This window comes from Acomys russatus, chromosome 16, assembly GCF_903995435.1.
Source record: "Acomys russatus chromosome 16, mAcoRus1.1, whole genome shotgun sequence".
NCBI lineage: Eukaryota > Metazoa > Chordata > Mammalia > Rodentia > Muridae > Acomys > Acomys russatus.
The window spans coordinates 43,558,591-43,577,602 of record NC_067152.1 but is presented as its reverse complement, the minus strand read 5'-3'; the positions used below and the strand labels follow the sequence as shown (position 1 = coordinate 43,577,602).

The window sequence follows — 19,012 nt, the reverse complement described above, 5'->3', positions numbered from 1 at the left end:
AAGTAATTTCAGTGTTGGAACTGGAGAGGCAGTTAGCAGTTATGAGCACTGGCTGCTCTTTTAGAGGACCTGGGCTCAAGTCCCAGTGTCTACTTGGTGGCTCACAACGATCTGTAACTCCAGTTACAGGAGTTCTGACGCCCTCTTCCGGCCCCCACTGTCACCAGGCACACACACAGTACACAGGTGCACACGCAGGCAAAATATACACACACATAAAATAATTTTAAAAACATACTCATGGCCAGGCATGGTGATGGCACACCTTTATTCCCAGTGCTTGGGGAGGCAGAGGCAGGAGGATCTCTGTGAGTTCAAGGTCAGCCTGGTCTACAAAGTGAGTCCAGGACAGTCAAGGCTACACAGAGAAATCCTGTCTTGAAAAAAACGAAGCTGGGCATGTGAGGCCTGACTGCCACAGGGGCTGGCCCTTGTGTATCTGGGCAAGCTGACCGCTAGTCTCTCTGCTCCATATAAGCTACATGGTACCGCCAGAGCCTGCTGTCTGCTCTCATCAGCTTTGAGCTGCTGACTCCTCCCTGGGCTGCAGCAGCCCTTGCCTGCCTTTTCACCTGGGCCTCATAGCCCAGCTACCCGGTGAACCATGAAACAAGACAAAACCCTTGGGCCAGTTACCAAGGAGACTGGCCCATCAGAGCACTTCAGTAAGTCCCGTGTCTGGCCACAGGCCCACGTATGCAGGCATATACCCTTAGGCAATTGTGTGTGTGTGGGGGGGTCTTCACAGCCACTGTGTGGGGCTTTTCCAGTGTACCCTGGAATCCTAAAGACACCCACATTCTGTGGGGCTGGAGTTAAATTCACAGCCTAGCTTTCAGCAGGCAGATACCTCAGCAAATGTTTACAGTGAGAGCTCATAGCTTTCCACTAGCTCCCCATGAGCCAGCCCAGATCCTGATGAGGCCCAGTTTTCCCCTCAGTCTCTGGACCTAGGGAGAAGGTAGTCGTAGCTGCAGGATATGACGGAGTGCACATCCACACAGGACATCTGTGATGGGCACACAAGCACACATGCAGGGCATGTCACTGATGGCCAGAAACACACACACACACACACACACACACACGCTGGGGTGTGTTCGCTCTTCTAATATCATGAGAAGTGAGCATGTATTACTTATTTTGAAGAATTCTCTGCTGGCCCTGGCGATGCATAACTGAAATCTCAGCACTAGGGAGACTGAGGCAGGAGGCAGCAAGTTCAGGCCTACATAGTGTGTGTGGCTTTGTCCCTGTGCCCTCCCATCAATATAGATAGATAGATAGATAGACAGACAGACAGACAGGCAGACAGACATGATTAATAAGTAACTCTAAGAGAAAAAGGTACACATCACAGCTGATTTATTCAGACACTTGGCGGCACACATACAAGGAATGGCAAAGGTTAGAACACATCGGAAGGCAGGTGTCCACAGCTCCAGTACCTTGCCCTCAGTGGGTCCCATTAAACCCTGCAAAATATCCGCCCCGCCCCCACTCCCACCCTCCTGGTCCCCAGGAACTTCCTACATCCTTAGAGGGGATCAAAAGGGGCTTGGGGACTCTGCTAGGACCAAGCCTTGAGAAAAACTACCCTCCCTACGACATATCCCAACTCAGAGCCTGTAGCAGAGTCAGGGCTATTTGGGGTTCTGGGGTACTGCACAGCCCCTAGCTTACAGCTGCCTACTGTCCAGTTACATAAACACAGGTCTGCCCCCTCTTGTGTGGCCAGAGACGATTCGGTTCTCACCTGTGCTGTCCCGGCCAGGGAGTGGGCTGCAGGCTGGGGCCTGTGAGCTGATGTCTCCATACCTGCAGCTGAGAAGTTCCTCTATCCAGGCAACCCAGGAGGCTAGACAGGCATGGCCCCAACTTACCCCAACTGTGCCCAGTCTCAGACAGCCCCCTAGTTGTTGCTGCGAAGAAGTAGAACCAGGCGGGGGAGGGTACGGGGGGGGGGGGCGGGACAACAGCCTGCCAGAGGACAAGGACTGAGAACCAAAGGTCCAGTTTGCCTGGGAGCACTCAAGAAAGTGACCTACCTGGCTTGAAAATAAACGTAGAAGCTGGGCATGGTGGCGCACACCTTTAATCCCAGCACTTGGGAGGCAGAGGCAGGCAGATCATTTTGAGTTTGAGGCCAGCCTGGTCTACAAAGCGAGTTCAGGACAGCTAAGAGTGCACAGGGAAACCCTGTCTCAAAGAAACAAAAACCAAAGAAAATGAAAGTAGGCTGTGCCTCCCACCCAGCCTCCCCTTGGGAGAGGGAACAAAACAGACCCCAGGGGTCCTGCCCAAGTGCAGTGACACCACAGGCACCCACCATCTGTTCTTGGGTTTTCTGGCCTCAATCTCCCCCTCTGTGGCACTGGGTGAGTGGTAACTACTGCCTAGACTGTGGGCAACAAACAGGGAGGGAAGTGCTCAGCCAGCACCAGGACTGCCTCAGCTCCCTAGGTTAGAGGAGGAGCACTCACCAGAGACCCAGAACCCTGAGGTACCACACAACTGTGCCATCAAAGACTATGCCATCAAGAGCTCATGACCTGCGGCACCACCGTCTGTGTGCCTGCCTTGCTCATGTCCAGCTGGCCTGGGAACGATCACTTCCCCAACATGCCACAACCCTGCCCCGCCCCGCCCCGGAGGCAGCTTCCCAGCCAGGAGTCCAGCAAATGTCAGGGGTGACTGAGCCTTCCTTCCTTCTTCCCACCACCCTGTTACCCTGGGACTCAGATGATCACAGAGTGGGGCACTCCTGGGCGCTGGCTCAGGCTAAGGAACCGGGCAGCTGTGAGCAGGAGCGCACCACTGAGCACCTCCAAGGCGCAGGAGCCCCAGGCCAGGGCCAGTGACCAGCCAAAACTGATGTGCACATCCTGCACGTGCTGCACGCCATACAGACGAGCCGTCTCCACAAAGGCCAGGTGTGAGTAGCTGACGTAGATGCTGACCCCTGCCAGCGTCAGGGCGCCTGGGGAGAGGGGACCAGCAAGACTGCTCAGACCCAGCTCTCAGTGCCCTCTCCCTCCCAAATACCAGTTTGATAGGCACTAAGTGTTGTGAGCTCTGGGTTTTAGGAGATGGGGTGTTAGGGGGCTCCAATAGCCCTCCACCCTGAGACCTCACCTGACATGTCAAACCCCTTGTAAATGGCCCCAGGACTCAGTGATGTCAGAACGGGCATAGCTCTGCAGCCCACACCATCTGGCCTCCATTCACCCTAGCCCTTGGGCAGTGTTGGGGTACAGGAGGGAGGGTTTCCAGCTGCCCCAGCAAAGGCTACAGGTTTATTCTGGGGAAGGGTGTGAAGCCGAATCTAACGCGTTGCACTCTGGGAGAGGCAAGGATGGAGTCAGCACTCACAGTGGACCGGCCACTCTCTCAGGCCTCCTGAGGGGCAGGTCCACTGCACTTGTAGCACCCAGCTCCCCGGAATGACACTCTGTCTCTCAACCTCAGCCCTCTTACAGCGTACATTCCATCTGCCCATCTTCCTGACATCCTGACTCAGGCAACCCCAGTCCCTGCCCCCCCCTCCTGCCCTGAGGGCAAAGTACCCTCTGACTAGAAAGGTGGGGTCAGCCTCTCCCAGAAGTTGCCTTCTGACTCTGCCTGTGCCAAGAAAAATGCAGAGGCACCGTGCCATCACGAAGCTTCGCAGTTATAAACCCAACCCCATTACAGCTGCCAGTGGCTTCCCGGGGCTTCCTAATTGGATTTTGCACTCACAGTCTCCCTGGTCAAGGCTGTGACACATATTTTCATTCTCAGGAGACCTGGGTCTGAATGTCTGTCTCATTAGTTTGCGGCTCTGGGTTCCCTGTCTCAGGCCCATCCCACTCCTACCAAAGGTCTCCTGAAGAGCCAGCCCAGTGTCCCCTGCAGGGAAGCAGGCTTGTCTGCGAGGGGCTGCAGCCCTGGGTAAATCTCATCACTGTGGTCACAGCCATGAGAGTAGAACTGGCCTGAGGCTGCAGACCAGCACAAATCTGTCCCCAGTGATGAAGGCTGCTGAGGACCGAGCCCTGTGCGGCCACCTGCCCACTTCTGATGACAGTGCACTCAAGGGGACTTGAGTGCCAGTGTCCTGGCTCTGGAAGCCTTGTGTCTCTAGCCTGCTAAATCAGCCTTAACTGGAACTCGGCCTGGGGCTGGTATAGCCTGAGACTAGGGAGGGGACTAGCAAGGACATTATGCCTCTGTTTGCCCTGCCTTGACCCCTCTCAGCTGGTAGGAGGAGCAGATGGGGGTCAAGACCCACACCCCTCTCTTGCACCATCTGCCCACAGAGCTACTCTGCAGTTACCATGGAGACCCTCAAGACTCCCAGGCCAACAAGCTCCACCCTGGTGCTCCCGTGGATCCAGGCCCCAGGCAGAAGCCCTGCACTGGGCCAGCCTTAGGGTACCTCTGCTGGGGGTGGGGATTAGCTCTCCAATGCTCAGAGGGTGACAGTGACCAGGTAGGGGTTAAGTGAGAGTGAAGGCCCCACTCCCATGACCTGCAGTCCAAGATGATCCTCCAAGGGACCCTCCCACCCCCCACCTCATTACCCACCTCCTAACAAGAAGTAGCAGCCGGTAAGGAGCAGCAGAGGTACACTCCGGGACAGGGAGCTGAGCAAGCTGCAGACCCAGCCACACACGATGAGGATGAGACTCAGGGGCAGGACTACCATGACCGTGCGATGCAGCGCTGTGGGGAGAGGGGGCTCAGGGCGGGCAGAGGGCCTGCCTCTAAGAAGGAACCCAAGATAGCCATGCCCTCACCTCCTCAGGTCACCAGCAGCCTCAAGCTGATGCCTCCCTCCGTAGTGACTACTAGACCCTCCCCCAGTGGCCACCTCTTTCTGGTCCAGGCTTCCTGAGGCCAGGCTGAGGGAGCCTCCGCCAATGCCCTCCCCACCCGACCCTCAGTCCTCTCAGGAGCAGTAGGTTGCCTATGGTCATCCAGCTAGAAAACCGGTCAGTCCAGAAGGAGAACTTTGGGGCCCCCATGAGATCATATTCTGAGGTAGTTGACATCCTCAGAGACAAGAGTAGGCTCCACTGAGAAGAAACTGAGGCATGAGGGCAGAGCAGGCTGGGATTCCAGCATCTGTGGTCAGAGGGCTAGGACGGAAGCACCATCTGGGTGCCTGAGGTCTCAGAAGCAGTTTGGCGGGCTAGGCTGAGGTGCTTGGGTCCCAGACCTGCCTGGAGAGTCAACGATGGCTCTGCCCCACGACTTACAGAGGAGGTGCTGTATGGAGGGAGAAGCTTCCAGGCTGTCACTGGCAAACGGGTCGATCAGGGGCACACAGCTGTTCTGCCCTGAAAGCCAAGGTACAAATGGGGGTGGGGGTGGGCAACATAGGTACCGTAGCCTCAGGACCCTGTTTGACTCTTGGAACCCAGGGTCACGGCTCCTAATGGGACTAGAGACCAGGCCTCTTATTTAGTTAAGGGCCACAGAAGGCCGTATCTTCAGCAAAGTGAGTTTAAAATCTCCAACACTCAGAAATGCCCAGGTTGGGTCCCCAAAAGAGGAGACGTCATATTCTGGAGCCTTCCTGACTCATGTTATATGGGCTCGCTGGTTCTTACACAGGAACACACACATATGCATCCACACATACGTGTGTGCCAAGTACGTACACATAAGAGATTTATGTCAGTAGATGAACAGCTTGGTCATTCTATCATCACACGCATGTTTGCACATACAAGTGCGCAAGTGCGTGCACACGCGCACTCACGCACACACAATCGTATACTTATTTTTGCTTCTCATTCACACAATGTATATTCCCTCACACACGCAGTAAGTAAGTACCATGTGTTCACACAAAGCCACAGTCACACACTGACATGGCACTGCCTTGGTCACTTAGATGAAGGTCTGTGGCCCTAGCCATGTACATACACACTTGTGCTTCCTACCCTCCTCAGCCCCATAGCCCCTCCTCCAGGAAGGAGTCTGGCTCTCCCTGGTCCCCTGGCTGCAACCCTGCAAAGGAGAAGCAAGCAGTGACTGCGCCCCTGGCAGCTGAGGCCCAGACTTCTGTGCTCTTCCTCCGACCTCCATGGAAACATCTAGACCTAGAGAGGCTAAGGAGGTAAACACTGTCACGTTACTCAGAAGCAAGGAGCAGGCCCATCTGACCTGCCATCTCTCGATGGCATCCCAGCTCTCCCCAGCCAGACCCCAAGGGAAAGCTCTTCAGAACTTAAGAAAGCATAGTGCCGGCCCCACCAACCTCCTAGCCATGGCCACAGTGGCAGCAGCCTGTCCCTGAGCAGGGACCTCCTTCCTCTCACCCCCTCCACATCCCAACTGTCACCCAGCAATTTGAGGGGAAACTGTGATGGCGATGGAACTAAGAGACCTCTGAGGAGCAGACCGAGATGCCTCAGAGACTCGGAGGATGGAGGGTTATAAGGGCACGGGGAGGGAAATAGAAATAGACAAGGTGAGAGGGCGGGGGTCTCTGGGTGTAGCTCACCTTCGCAGGTACGCCAAAGCCCAGAATGCGAGTAGAGCTGCTGCGCACCACCGGGGCCACCAGCGTCCGCCACCTCCAGGATGTACCAATAGTCGCTGGCGACCGCAGCCGCCAGCAGCGCGAAGCTGAGTAGGGCGCCCAGGGCTGCGCTCAGGAGTAATGCCGCCAACAGGGCCATGCAGGCAAGAGCCGGGCAGCTGGCTGCAGGGGTGGCGGGGAGTTGGAGACCAAGGGAACTGTGGGCGGGCTGGGGGCAGTCAAGGTTCGGAAGAGAACAGAAGCTGGCTAGTGAGGGCTTAGGAGGTGGGAGGGGCGGGAGCCTCAGCAGGAGAGGGCACGGGAGGGGTGGCAGGGAGCAGGCTGGCTGGGAGCAGAGGTAGGTGGAAGGCGGCGGGGTCGGGGGGGGGGGGAGCGCGGGAGAGGCACTGTCCGAGGTTCTTCTGTGACCGCTGCTTCTCTGCCACGGCGCGAGTGGCCAAGTTTGCGAGGAAATGGAGCGCTTCTCTGCGCCGGCCAGGCAGTAAGGGAAGAGGCGGGGGTGGGGGGTGGGGGGTGGAGGGCTGGGGCTGAGGGGTGGGGAGGGAATCTCAAGTTGTGCCAGAGCTGGAGCCGGCAAAGCTGGGTTCAGATCCCAGTGTTGCCACAAACAGGTCTGCACAAGCATGCCCACCCTGCTGTGTGGAGTTTGGGAAAAGAGTCGGAGGTCAGCCTGACTCCTCCCACCCCACCTCAGCCCCGCCCCCTGGTGCCGCAGCAGCCGGCAGCTGGACCACTGCACCAACAGCTCCTAGAATGGAGGTGTGGGAGTGGGGGCAGACACACCCAGCTGGCACATTTAGGGACAACTCAGGGTGTGCTACATCTCAGCTTGGGGTCCTGGTTTCCTGAGGACCAGTAGGATAAGCTGCCTGCAGCAGGGAGAAGAATTGCTTCTGTGTAACTCACTTTGAGGGTGCACATACTGCTCAAGGACAGGAGTCAGATGCTAACAGTAGGACAGGAATCCAGGCAGCTGAAGCTGGGGTGGACTGAGCTACATTTGAGAACAGGAGAGCCTCTCAATCACCACCCCTGAAGAGAAGGGCCAGAGATGGTCTTTCCTGAACACAGCTTTGACACTCAGGTCAACCGAGCCCTTGCTGGGATTGAGTCTCTCTATATAAAATATAATATACATATAATAAATATTTCTCTTTGCAAAGCTCTTGGCTTGAGGAATATAGTCTGGAGATAAAAGCAATCTTAGCAAAGTTATTAAAACAATACCTCATGTGGAATTCAGACAGAGCACAGAATTCTTTCAGTATTTTGCAAACTGTTCTTTCCACATGTACACTAAGCCATCCCCGGCTGCATCGGCTGTGACAGCCCACCCAGCTGGCTCTGTCCTGCAGACACCCTGCTCTGGAACCAGGTGGTAGCCAGTGGCCCAGTAATGTGGGGGAACACTAACAACCGAATGGTGCTCAGAGACGCAGCCCTCCCAAGGCAGGAGAGGAAAAAGGGAGACCCTCCTGCCACGCAAACATGAGGTGACCTGGCAGTTACCCAGCAGTTTAACAGCCTAACAGTCAGTCTTGCTTCCTGTCAAAGGCTCCTTGTGTGAAACTGTGGGTTGACATGCTGGCCTGGCTGTCCCCCTCCCGCCAAGCCCCCTGCCCCTGAGGGGCTTGCAAAGGTTCCCACTCCTGCTACAGCTCCAGTGCAACTGTTAGAGCAGGCAACAGCCACTGGGACCCTGGGGGAGCGACAGCATGAGGCATCCAAGCCATCTCTGCACTAACTCCTCAGGCTGAGAGGCTGGAGGATGGCCCGCTGAGCCGTCCATACCCACTTCATTTTCAACCCTGGCTTCTGTGAGGCTGACTACACTGTCCTCTAGGCAGCAGGTGCTGGTCCCTGAGGAGTGGTGCTAATGAATTCTGCCAGTGTACTTCCCCAAATGCAGTCTGAGAGGTGCTGCTTTAGAACCTTCCAGTATTCATGACGTGTTGTCTCATCAGTAAGTCACACTAGGCCTCAGGGGCTCTTCAAAGCTAGCACAAGCCATCAGTGCAGATGCGAGAGGTGTGCTTGGGGGGGCGGGGTAAGAGATGGTCCTCTCTTGAGTGACAAGAATAGGCCTGCATCCGAGCCACTGTTCAACTAGGTCACTTCTGCAGCTGGAACAGGAGCTGTTTCTAGTGGCAGCCATGCAGCTGACAAGCCACCTGCTCCAGGCTAACTCTGCCTCCAGCCTGAGTCTGGGGAACCAGCTGGAATTGTCTAAATTATCTTCCAGCAGCTGGACATCAGCTAACTGGCACTAATTTTACTGAGCTTGGCGCACATCCACAGATGAGCCTCACCAATTCATCCACCCAGTGTGCAGGCTGAAGCCCAGCAGACGCCAAGGCAAAAACCCAGCATTCTAAAGGGCTCTCCAGAGCTGAAGGGCATAGGCTACAAGCACAGCGTTTCATCTCGAACAAAACATGGCTGCAGCCAAGCCAGTTCACACACCCTAAGGAGGCGCTAGACATTTGTTTAAGCCATGTGACCATGACTAGGGGGTAGTGATGGGAATTGCAGGTGGTCCCAAACCAAGTGGAACCCACAAGTCTGTGAGGCTCCACTTGCAGAGCTGATCAGCCACCAACAAGCCAGAGCTTTGCTGTGGGAAACAAGGTGCTTCCATTGACATGTTCCTCCACCCTACCACCAGACAGCACTTACAGTGGCGGAAGGCATACCTCTCCCCAGCCCTGTTAGTCCAGCTGGCAGCTTTGGACAGGAACTTGAATGACAGAATGTTCAGGGTGCCTCTTCCTGTGGGGTGCTGTAGCACACTCACCTAGGCCCTTGCTGGCATTTTCTAACCTTCTCAATGTCCAGAAGGCACGTAGACAGTTTGTAAGCTGACTGTAGGAGGCAGGGCCTGGGCACAGTCACGGGAGGAGCTGAGTGCACTCAAACCAGGCACCACTTTGGTGACGTGGAGCGAACAGCCCTGGGGGCTGAGGTCTCTCCCTGCCAAACCTGGTAAGCCCACAGACTGAGCCAGGAGCTAGAAAGTTCACTGACTGTGACTTTATTCAGAGACTTTTGCTCATGTGAGACAGGAAGATTTTCAGTGTTTCAGCACCTGGGAGGTGGGGGCAGCAGGATCAAGTTCAAGTGCCAGCCTTGGCTATATAGAGCTCCAGGTCAGGCCTGGTCTCAAAAAAAAAAAGCAAAGAAATCATTTTTCCAAGACAGGCAGAACTTGTGGTCCACTTTTATAAATGATTTTATTCCATCACACTGCAGTAGAAGAGTCGCATCAGAAGGACAGATGAATCGTCAGTGCCAACATATAACCACACCTACGGCACACAGGAAGCGTCAGCTGCCAGGCACGGAAACAGGAAGACAGAAACATCTTGCATGGGCACACCCCCCCCCCAATAGGTCCTGTCACAGGACACTGCCCTCCCCACCCACTCTTTTCTGCAGTACTTAAGTCCAGGTCACAACAGTGCAAAGCCACAAAATCAAGAGAGAGAGGCAGCTGCACAGCCTGAGCCACTTTCAAGCAAAAATAAAAAATAGTATTGGACAACCAGTTTCAAAATACCATCATCTCCCTCTCTAAGACGCTGCGAGGAAGCCTGGGCCGAGAGAGAGAGCCTGGGCCGAGAGAGCTGGCACAGGTGGCGAGATGTGGCACATCACTCAGGGCCAGTTGCCCCAGCAAAGGCTCACAGCAGGGCAGCCATCCGTTCAATGGAGTGGCGGATGGTCTTCGAAGTTTCTTCAAATTCTTTCAGCTTGCTGTTGCTCTCTTTTGCCTGGAATGATGAACAGACACATGGGGCTGGGGTGGAGCCCAGACATGGGGGGCTTGCCTAGCAAGTCTGGCACCCTAGTTTTATTACCATCATGACAAAATAACAATTACTAAAAGGGAAGTAATTATTTTTGTATTTTTGAGAGTTGAACCTAGGTCCTCAAGCATAATTAGCAAATACTCTTACTGAGCTATAAGCTGCAACTTCTCTTTCTTGTTTTTTTAGAAACAATTTATGTAGCCTTTAACTTTCAATTCTCCTTCAGCCAACCAAATTAGTTGGGATTGCACACTAGGACTGTACCCTATGCCTCTAAGCCAGGGTTACGGAACTCAATTTTCTTTTTTTTAAAAGTTATTTATTTATTATGTATACAGTGTTCTGCCTGCCTATAACACTTTCACGTCAGAAGAGGGCACCAGATCTCACTGTAGACAGTTGTGAGCCATCATGTGATTGCTGGGAATTGAACTCAGGACCTCTGGAAGAGCAACCAGTGCTCTTAACCTCTGAGCCATCTCTCTAGCCCTAGAGAACTCAATTTAAAAATAACAAATTGGGGGGCTGGAGAAATGGCTCAGCGGTTAAGAGTGCTGCCTGCTCTTCCAAAGGTCCTGAGTTCAATTCCCAGCAACCACATGGTGGGTCACAACCATCTATAATGTAACCTGATGCCCTCTTCTGGCCTACAAGCAGATAACACTGTATACACAATAAATCTTTAAAAAACAAACAAACAAACAAAAAACAAGTTGGCTGGGTGTGGTGGCCTACACCTTTAATCCCAGCACTAGGGAGGCAGAGGCAGGTTGATTGTTGTGAGTTCAAGGCCAGCTGAGTCTACAAAGTGAGTCCAGGACAGCCAAGGGTACAGAGAGAAACCTTGTCTTCGGGCTGGAGAGATGGGTCAGAGGTTGGCTATTTTTCCAAAGGTCCTGAGTTCAATTTCAGCATTTGGGAGGCAGAACAGGTGGATCTCTATGAATTGAGGCCAGCCTGGTTTAGAGAGAGTTCCAGTGCAGCCAGGGCTACACAGAGAAACCTATCTCAAAAAAAAAAAAAAAAAAAAAAAAAAAAAAAAGAAAGAAAAAGAAAAGGTTGAGCAGCTGGAGAGCTGGTTCAGCAGTAAAGAGCACTGTCTGCTCTTCAAGAGGTCCTGAGTTCAATTCCCAGCAACCACATGGTGGCTCACAACCATCTATAATGTGATCTGGTGCCCTCTTCTGGTATGCAGGTGTACATGCAGGAAGAAGACTATAAATAATAAATAAATAAATCTTTAAAAAAAAAAAAAAGAGGGGGGAAAAAGGGGTTGAGTCTGGAGCAATGGTTCCAAAGTCAGGGGGAACCCTGAGTGCTGTGTCTTTCCTCCTGAGCGCATCTTCCCTTGCTTCTGTGCCCAAGCTTGTATTAAATATGTTTACTGAATCCTAACTCTGCTTCAAAACAACAGAGTACTTTGTGATAAGGACACTGAGCATCAGGGCTGACATGCCGCCATCCCCAGAGTGTCTGAGCATGCTCAGATCCAACACCTTCTTTACTGTGCCAGTGTCCCTCCTGCTGATACTCACTGCCACCTCAGTGTCTAGTATCAGACAGTTATTTCATAATGACCTCCATAAGGAACAAAGCTGAAGAGAAATCCTGATAGCAAGACAGCAGGTCCCAGCGTCTGCCTTGAAACACAGAGAACAGGCCCAGGGCCAGCTGGGAGTCCGCCTTCAAGCACCAGGGACAGCACAGGGCATCTGTCTCCTCCACAGTGTTGGCCAGTAAACCCTCCCCGAGCTTCCCTCAAAAAGTTGCCAAGTGTGACAGCACATAAGGATCCTGGCTACCTGGCTAAACCCGAACTTCAGATAGACGAACAATGGCAGTGAATAATCCTTGCAAAACGTGGGGTGTTCATTGTAAAAATGGACTCAATGTCCATTCACTATGAGCTCTGGCCTCTGGCCAACCTAACTCTTCTTGCTTGGCTGCACAGGAGCCACCTCCCTGTGGACCTACGATGCCACCTGCCTTCTCAGTTAACTCCATGTGACAAGAGACAGAGCTCAGCTGTACCTCGGCTTCAGAGCCCACCTCAGGCAACACTCTCTAGTGCAAGTGCCTCCACCCACCCTGCTGCCACCCCAGGGGTCAGCCTGTAACAGGGCTTCCTGTGATGCTTGCCTCTCATGTGGGAAGGTGACCACCCAGGGACAGGTCTTCACTGCACAACCCCAGGCCACACATTCTGGGTCAGTGCTGTCTGTCCTCTAGCCCCACGAGGCCCCCAGGTGAAGGGCACTCCCTAAGGCAGGTCCTCAGGGCTTCTGAGGACCGGGTCTGCTCTCCGTTTTTAGTCTCTGTCATACATACAATTTTGTTCTTGGCTCTTTCTTTGTCCAGTTTCAGAAATTCACTGAGGGTCAGTTCTTCGATCTTCTTCTTGACAGCAAGGAAGGCACACCCAGGCGAGTGCTTTCTATGCTCCTCCCTAGAAAAACCAATACATAATATGTCAAAAAGCCACAGCCACTCATAACCTATAGCCCATCTCCCATCGCCATGCTCTCTTAGTGTACCCTGCTTTGCATCAAGAGCAAAGCATCAGACCCAAGCCTCCTGGGGACATCCCACGCAGCTATCTTCTTTCCACTATGTCTCCCCATCCGATGGTTAGAATATTTTCCTGGAGTCCTTTAGTAACCAATAGGGAAGGTTGAATGATTTTTTTTGTTTGTTATGTTTTTAGAGACAGGGTTTCTCTGTGTAGCCTTGGCTGTCCTGGAATTCACTCTGTGTGTGTGTGTCATGGGGGCAGGCTTTGATGCTTCAGATGCTCATGCTGGGCCTAGTGTCACTTTCTCTTCTTGCTGCCTGCTGATATGGACGTCGAACTCTCAGCTGCCTCTCCAGTAGCATGCTTGCCACCAAGATGATAACAGACCAAACTTCTGAACTATAAGCCAGTCTCAAATAAATGCTTTCTGTTATAATAGTTGCTGTGATCATGGTGTCTCTTCACAATAATACTAGCCCTAGTGGGGCGCGGTGGCCCACGCCTTTAATCGCTGCACTAAGGGAGGTAGAGGCAGGAGGATCATTGTCAGTTTGAGGCCACCCTGGTCTACAAAGCGAGTCCAGGACAGCCAAGGCTACACAGAGAAACCCTGTCTCAAAAAAACAAAAAGAAAAGAAAAGACACCCTAACTAAGGCTGTGCATGGTAGAGAGTGTTTTTATCCCAGCACTCGGGAGGCAGAGCTCCACGCCAGTCTGGTCTACAGTTCCGGGATAGTCAGGACTACATAAAGAAAGCCTTTCTCAAAAAACAAACAAACACAGCAAAAAAGAAACCCTAAGACACAACCAAGGGGTTGGAGAGATGGCTCAGCACTCAACAGCACTGGCTGTTCTTCCAGAGGACCTTGTAACTATAGCTCCTCTGTTAACACTTGCATTCATTTTTAGCATAACAGAAGCCATTTTGTTTTTAAGTCTCCATTTTGATCATGAGGAGACACTAAGTTCATGTTCTCAGGCTCTTCCTGCCTGGAGCTTGCACAGCCTTTTACTTTACAATTCAATACTTGCTGAACATTCTGCTTGATTTAATGTTCTACTTAAAACCACAGTACCCTGCTATGTTCCTTTCTCCTGGAATGGTGGAGAACTAACTGGAAAGTCCCCAAGCTGATATCCCAGCAATCAGCTTAAAATGCTTTGTCTAGCTCCCTGAATACAATGTACTCGGAACAAAATGATGCCTGTGTTTAGCTAGTCAAAATGATGAAATGCTGCCCTCCCCTTGCTTCCCACCTGGTTACCTGGTTATGATTTTTCTTATAAAAAGCCTGCTTACGGGGCTGGAGAGATGGCTCAGTGGTTACGAGCATTTTGTTCTTCCAGAGGTGCTGAGTTTAATTCCCAGCAACCACATGGTGGCTCACAATCATCTATAGTGTGATCTGACAAGTGTGATGGGGATAGAGCGCGCACGCACACACACACACACACACACACACACACACACACACACACACACATACACACACACACATACACACATACACACACACATACACACACACACATACACACATACACACACACACATACACACACACATACACACACACATACACACACATACACACACACACGTGCACACATACACACACACATACACACACACATACACACACACATACACACACACACATACACACATACACACACACATACACACACACATACACACACACATACACACACACGCGCGCACACACATACACACACACACGTGCACACACACACACACACACACACACACATACACACACACACACATACACACACACACACACACACAGGCCTGCTGTAGAAACAGGCTGGCATCATAGGCTTCCTTTCTGTGGCCCTGATTGCAGTCAGCCTTGTCAATAGACCATCAACATCTCACTGAGATTGGTAGGAGAGGTTTGTTGTGGCAATTCTTGTACTAAACAGTCCTGCGTTCAATTCCCAGCACCCACATGGTGGCTCACAACCATCTTTGTGATCTGATGCCCTTTTCTGGCATGCAGGTGTACATGCAGATAGAGCACTCAGATACATAAAATAAATAAATTCTTTTTTTTTAAAAGGAACACCCATATACAAAAAAAAATTAAAAAATAAACTCATAGGAATCACATGTCAAATACTTTAAAAATCTGGGCCACCAAGATGGTTCATCAGGTAAAGATGCTTGCCACCAAGCCTGACAGCCTGAGTTCCAGCCTAGAACCTACATAGTAGAAAGAAAGACAGACAGATCTAATTTCTACATGTTGCCCTTGACCTCCCCACAATATCATACACACACATGCACACAAATAAAAAATTGTTTAGGGGCTAGTGAGATGGCTCAGAGGTTAAGAGCACTGATTGCTCTTTCCAGAGGTCCTGAGTTCAATTTCCAGCAACCACATGGTGGCTCACAACCATCTAGAATGAGATCTAATACCCTCTTCTGGCTGCAGGTGTACACGCAGACAGAGCACAGTATAAATAACAAAAACAACAACTGTTGTCAAAGAACTGCTAGAAATCACTTCACTCATGCAGGACTGGAGTGAGAATACAGCCATATAAGCTCCAAAGTCGGCCAAAATTAAGTCCTTCCCCCCATTTATTTATTTATTTATTTGGTTTTTTGAGACAGTTTCTCTGTGTGACCCTAGCTGTCCTGAACTCGCTTTGTAGACCAGGCTGGCATTGAACTCACAGAGACCCACCTGCCTCTGCCTCCTAAGTGCTTGGTGCCTGCAGACCCCTGGGACTGGAGTTACACATAGGTGGTTGTGAGCCAGCAGGTGGGTGCAGGGTCTTCCACAAAAGCAACAAGTACTCTTAACCACAGAGCCAGCCCTCCTGCGCCAAACCCTTTGATATGAACCGATCGCAGCACACTTCAAGAGCACTGGCAGCTCTCACTGATCACGGCAGCACACCATCCTCTTACTGGTCACAAGCCGGGTGGTGGTGCACGCCTGTAATCCCAGCACCCAGGGAGGCAGAGGCTGGCGGAGCTCTGTGAGTTCAAGGCCAGCCAGGTCTACAGAGTCCAGGACAGCCAGGGCCACACAGATTTTTGCAGTGTGGGTTGCATTTCAGCAGTGACAGTTTTAAAGAATCACAAGCAGGGGCCATTGAGGCGGCTCTCAACAGGTGAGGGTGTTTGCTGCCAAACCTGCTCACCTGAGTTCAATCCCAGGACCCCACGGTAGCAGAGAACTGACTCTCCAAAGTTGTCCTTACATCCACACCCACCAAGAAAGACGGCCACATGCAAACACACATAAAATAAAAACAGAAATAAAGTTATGGTAATATTTTTCTTAATGAGAGAGATTTTTTTTTAATAAGGAGAGATGGCTCAGAGGTTAAGGACACTGACTGTTCTTCCAAAGGTCCTGAGTTCAATTCCCAGCAACCACATGGTGGCTCACAACCATCTACAATGAGATCTGGTGCCCTTTTCTGGCTCACATGCAGGCAGAGTGCTGTATAAATAATAAATAAATAAATCCTAAAAAAAAAAAAAAAAAAAAAGAGTCAGGCGGCGGTGGCACACACCTTTAATCCTAGCACTTGGGAGGTAGAGGCAGGCGGATCACTGTGAGTTCGGGGCCAGCCTGGTGTGCAAAGCGAGTCTATAACTGACTATAACTGCAGCTCTTAGGTGTCTGACTCACACACCCACAACAGAAATAAAGACATGCATCTGCATATTAGCAAAAACAACAACAACTTCTTACAATTCTCAGCACTCAGGGCAGATGGATCTCTGAGTTCGAGGCTAGCCTGGTCTATAGAGAGAGTTCCAAAACAGCCAGGGCTACCCAGACAAAGCCTGTCTCAGTAAAAAAAACAAACAAACCTCAGGCAAAACCATGTATGTTGGCAGCACCCAGGAGACAGACAGAAACTGAGAACTCAAGACTAGTCTGAGCTTTATATAACAAGTTCAAGACCAGGCCATGCTCTTCTACTAAATACGAACGGTTTCCCCCAACGTCAGTTCAACCCAAAAGGTTCCCAACGGAACCAGGGCACCAGGCGCCCCACTGAGAATAGCCTTCAGGGACTTACATCGGGCTGTCATCTGGTTCCCAGCCTTCCAACTCCTTAAAGCAGAAAAAACACTGGGCCAAGTCAGGCTCATTCTCCGTAGGGCAATGGATGAAGCCAGCCTCCGCCATCTGAAAATGACAGCTCGTGAGCAGAATCAACAGTGTGAAGGGCCGAGGGGTAGGGCGGCCGGGTCGACCGGGCTTAACAACAGTGGCGCTTACAAACAGCCTTAGTGGTCCAGGCGGAAGGATGGGGAGAAGTGGGGTCGCCTCCTGGAGGACAAGGCAGTCTTTCCTTGTCCTGGCCACAGTAAAGCAGCCTAGCTAACAGTGCGAAGCGAGTGTGGGGGGTTCTGATCCCGGACCCCAACACTATAGCACCCCCAGGCCCGGGGTGGAATCGCTCTTGAAGCTGGGGCGGAAATGTTTTGTTTGCGGACTCTGAAGTGCAAGTAGGGGCCGGCTCACCAGCTCTGGGGTGCAGGAGCAGCCCTCCTGGAAGGGCCACTTCTTGTAGGTGGAGATGCGGTGGTCCAGGAGATACAGCTGCCAGGCCGGGGGCAGCACCGGAGCCCCCATAACGCTGCCGTCACAACCCCCGCCAATACCACGGAGAGTGCGATTCAAAACAGGCGGGCGGTGGAGTGCCGCGGAGCATGCCGGGAGCGCCCCGCCTCCTTTTTCTCGCCCGCGGCCTTCTGGGAGTTGGCGGCGAGGGCGGGAGTGCCGTGCAGGCCTCGCCCTCTGACGGGCCTCGAGCCGCCTTCTGGGAGTGGACGGCGCGAGGCGAGCCGAGAAAGCCCCGCCCCATGAGCATCCGCGCGTAGCCTTCTGGGAGTGGCGGCGCAGGGCGTGCTGGGAGTTGTGTCCTCTGTAGCGGTTCCTTCTGGCAGTCCTGTTTGGGATCAGATGGCCGCAGCTTAGCTGCGTCCCAGAGGACGCGGAGAGTGGCTCAGGATGGCGGACTGGCCTGGGGAGCCTCTGTTAAGCCTGTTAAGGCTGAAAGAACTACTTGCTCTGTGGGTTCTTCTTCCTGCAGCGGACATTCCTGCTTCAGGGTTTGCAGGCTCTGGCTAGCCCCACCCGGCTGATACGGGGATGGAAATGTCTTTAAACCCACCTACACGCTGGTTAGGGGTACCGTTAGGAAGAGAGGGAGACCCACCTCCCTGCCGGCACCATCCTTCCTGTAAACACCCTGGGATGTAGGCGGGGTCTGTATGTCTCAAAGCTGGGAAAGAAAAATGGGTATCTATCTCTGAGACCATCGATCTCGCTCAGACTAAAGAGAAGCAGCCACACACCGCTCCCCGAGTCCAGGAGCAAAAGAAAGATTGCTTCCTGTGTTCGACGGCTGGCCGAGCCCGGTGCTGCTGAGGCCGCTTTGTACTGGGACGGTTTACAGTGTCTCCCTTCCTGCCAGGCTCCCTGTGGTTGCTGTAGCTTCGCACAGCAGATAGCAGGCTGAGCATTTCGGGAGGCACAGCCCTAGTTGGCGCTGCAAACGACTGTCCTGATATTTTAGTTTGGTCTTCAGCTAACCCCAGCAGGCTCCCTGCCAGGGGCCCTCACAGACTGAAGAACAGGACCGCCATAGATAGGACTAAGCAGCTCAACAAGAAGGTGTTTGTCATGTCACAAAGAAACATGGAACAAGTATCACTCAGTGCCTGTGCCTCCTTCCAGCACTTCTTGCTCCCTCCCCTAAACCTCTCATGAGAGCCCAGCGGTTGAGCGGCTCCTCTATAATCCAGCCGCCGCCCCCCATCCCTGCCTTCCTCCCTTACCGTCTCATCCTTTTTGCCCACTGTCATCTTTTCTTCTCTCCTGGCCAGGTTCAGACACGATTCTTCCAGATGCCTCTAGCTGTGCTTTCCCTCCGATCTAGAATAAAGCCTTCTCTACCACCATACCTCTGAACGGCCATGTCCTCATTTTCACTCATTTTTCAAAGGTCATGGAGCCAGGCGTGGTGGCGCACACCTTTAATCTCAGCACTCGGGAGGCAGAGGTAGACTGATTTCTGTGAGTTCGAGGCCATCCTGCTCTACAGAGTGAGTTCCAGGACAGCTAGAACTGTTACACAGAGAAACTCTGTCTTGA

At 52.5% G+C, this 19,012-nt stretch overlaps 2 protein-coding genes across 2 annotated transcripts; both read right to left on the bottom strand.

Annotated features, from left to right (window-relative positions):
* Positions 1-2,641: 2,641 nt before the first annotated feature.
* Positions 2,642-6,739, bottom strand: Tmem235 (transmembrane protein 235). The gene is made up of 4 exons (XM_051159142.1): positions 6,494-6,739; positions 5,241-5,321; positions 4,567-4,704; positions 2,642-2,980 (listed from the first exon to the last, which is right to left on the bottom strand). The coding sequence occupies exons 1-4, from the start codon at positions 6,669-6,671 to the stop codon at positions 2,739-2,741; spliced, it is 639 nt and encodes a 212-aa protein (XP_051015099.1). The 5' UTR covers positions 6,672-6,739; the 3' UTR covers positions 2,642-2,738.
* Positions 6,740-10,144: 3,405 nt separating this feature from the next.
* Birc5 (baculoviral IAP repeat containing 5) lies at positions 10,145-17,599 on the bottom strand. The gene is made up of 4 exons (XM_051159134.1): positions 17,378-17,599; positions 16,929-17,038; positions 12,670-12,787; positions 10,145-10,302 (listed from the first exon to the last, which is right to left on the bottom strand). The coding sequence occupies exons 1-4, from the start codon at positions 17,486-17,488 to the stop codon at positions 10,213-10,215; spliced, it is 429 nt and encodes a 142-aa protein (XP_051015091.1). The 5' UTR covers positions 17,489-17,599; the 3' UTR covers positions 10,145-10,212.
* Positions 17,600-19,012: the final 1,413 nt, after the last annotated feature.